Genomic DNA, 2,214 nt, shown 5'->3' on the forward strand with positions numbered 1-2,214 from the left:
TACGAATAACTGAGTTATCAATGTTTTTGAGGCATCATCTCTCGGATCTCCAAAGTTGCCATTTTTTATCAGTTTTACGTCTTCTTACCGGCATAACTTAAACAACAACAATAAACGTCTGATTCCCCTGCCCTCGACACCATTGTGACACAACAACCAACAAATCTGGTATTGGTATCTCAGGTTACACTTCAATAATCATTTTCTATATAACCTTCCACAAAATTAGCCCAAGATCGCGGCTGGCTCGCAGAGGAACTCTTTCTGCCCTGGACCGCGATATCGAAAAAACACTATATTCCTGGCGTTTTCGAACAAAATTCACAAACTTTAAAAAATTGTCAAAAGCTAACCATAGGCCCAATCCCTACAGTTCTTGTTTTTTTTGAAAGGCAACTCCAAGCACAGCACCAGGAAACTAAGTTTTTCACACCTGTTCTAACAGCAAGCCAGTGGCATGGCTCAGCTTTGACACACTTTTTACGGCTCTCAAATTTCGTCCGAAATATGACTAAAATGACCACTTTCAAAGACAAAATACTCACACACAAACTATAAACACTACACATATCAAACTTACTCACAAGAAGGGTAGAGGTGTAACCTTATTGGGAAAATTTGCAGTTTTTCTCTAACTGACATGAAATTGTCATGGTAGGCTGATGAATTTCAGGTAAATGGCAGAAATTTTCGAAAAAATTGAAAATTTTGTTTTCGAAAAATCAGATATTTATATTTACATACGAGTAAAAAATGACACAAAAAAATTAAATTCAGTCAGTTTTGAAAGAATGTGAATAACAGTGGTGAAAAACAATGTGAAAAGAAAGTGTGCATACGAAATAATAATAGCGAAAATGAAGAATTACACAGTATGTTCATAAAACACCTTGGTGCACGTAAAAAGAAAAATCAGTCTCTGACAAAGTCAACAAAAATCACAGTCTCTGGCAAAGTCAACAAAAATCACAGTCTCTGATAAAGTCAACATCACAATATTGCACATAAGTTTTGATTCCTATTCCCAATAGTTTGGGAGGGTGTGAAACTTCTCGAAACACGGGGTAACACAAAGTGTTACCTGGCATTTCTCACACCAATATGAAGACCTTTTTTGTTTCAATTTTCTGCTACTGCCTTCTCTTTCTCTTTCTTTTTTGTCCCGTTCAGAACACACCCTGCAAACTCGTGATCGCCGAGGGCTCGAAGCTCCGAACATTCCGCCCGTTGACGCTGCTGCTTCAGCTGGTACATCTTCAGTGCTTGCAGCATAGCGCCTAGCCGGGACTGGGACAACCTCTTCATCGGAGCTAGATGACTCACTCGTCTCTTCCCACTCGTCACCAGAACTAAAAGAAAAATTGCGTTGATTAACGACTGGATTATTACTAATAACAAGTCCAAGCTATGAGGCTTGCTCAAACAATTGCCACAGTCAGCTTACAAACTATCATTTTCTCAGAATATAAAGAAAATTTTTTTTAAAAAATAGCAGAAGAATGCATGCAGGTATTGCACTTACCTTGCATCAAAATCGCTCTCACTCTCCATTACGGTACCTTGTCTGATTTATAGCTACCAGAATCCTAATAAACTTACAAATACGTCTTATATAACAATATCCCTTTAGAACCGAAATCAACTGCATAACAATAATAAAAAGACGACTCTCGTCCGCAGTCATAAACACTATTCCCTGTGTCGACGACAAATGAATAGTCCAAAGTCTACTCTGAAGTCTCAAAACAAAGAACGAATGTTCCCTAGCTATTTTTGGTGGTTTACGAGCTTCAATTTTCAATGAACAAACATACAACTGCAGAGAAAAAAGCAGAAAAATATCAAAAAAGGGGAACACCCTTTAAATCGCCCAATACGCTCGAATGGTTCGAGCGATAGCTCATAATAACGGGCTCAAAACACACTAACGATTGATACCAAGATCGTATGCCTCGTGCCCGTTGAAGCGGAGATATGACGTCATATTTTACCCGCAATATACTGCGGTTCAGGTTGGTGGTGTTTCTCGCCATCCGCATTATAGTACGGCTCAGGGCGCGAAGAGTGAACTACTAATCTAAAGTGAGATTTAATCAGCATCAATCTTCTGTTAAAAACTACAATCTTCTCAGTTAAAATTATTTGAAATGCACAGAATGCAAGGCATAGCTATTTCCAAAGATTGACCTAGTAACTTGGTTCAAAAGTTCATAT

At 38.4% G+C, this 2,214-nt stretch overlaps 1 protein-coding gene across 1 annotated transcript; it reads right to left on the minus strand.

Moving 5' to 3' along the window:
* Window positions 1-587: 587 nt before the first annotated feature.
* Window positions 588-1,935, minus strand: LOC144420951 (uncharacterized). The gene is made up of 2 exons (XM_078110846.1): window positions 1,523-1,935; window positions 588-1,349 (listed from the first exon to the last, which is right to left on the minus strand). Exons 1-2 carry the CDS (start codon window positions 1,549-1,551, stop codon window positions 1,019-1,021), a joined length of 360 nt encoding a protein of 119 aa, XP_077966972.1. The 5' UTR covers window positions 1,552-1,935; the 3' UTR covers window positions 588-1,018.
* Between the last annotated feature and the right edge of the window lie 279 nt (window positions 1,936-2,214).

This window comes from Styela clava, chromosome 3 (genome assembly GCF_964204865.1).
Source record: "Styela clava chromosome 3, kaStyClav1.hap1.2, whole genome shotgun sequence".
Lineage (NCBI taxonomy): Eukaryota > Metazoa > Chordata > Ascidiacea > Stolidobranchia > Styelidae > Styela > Styela clava.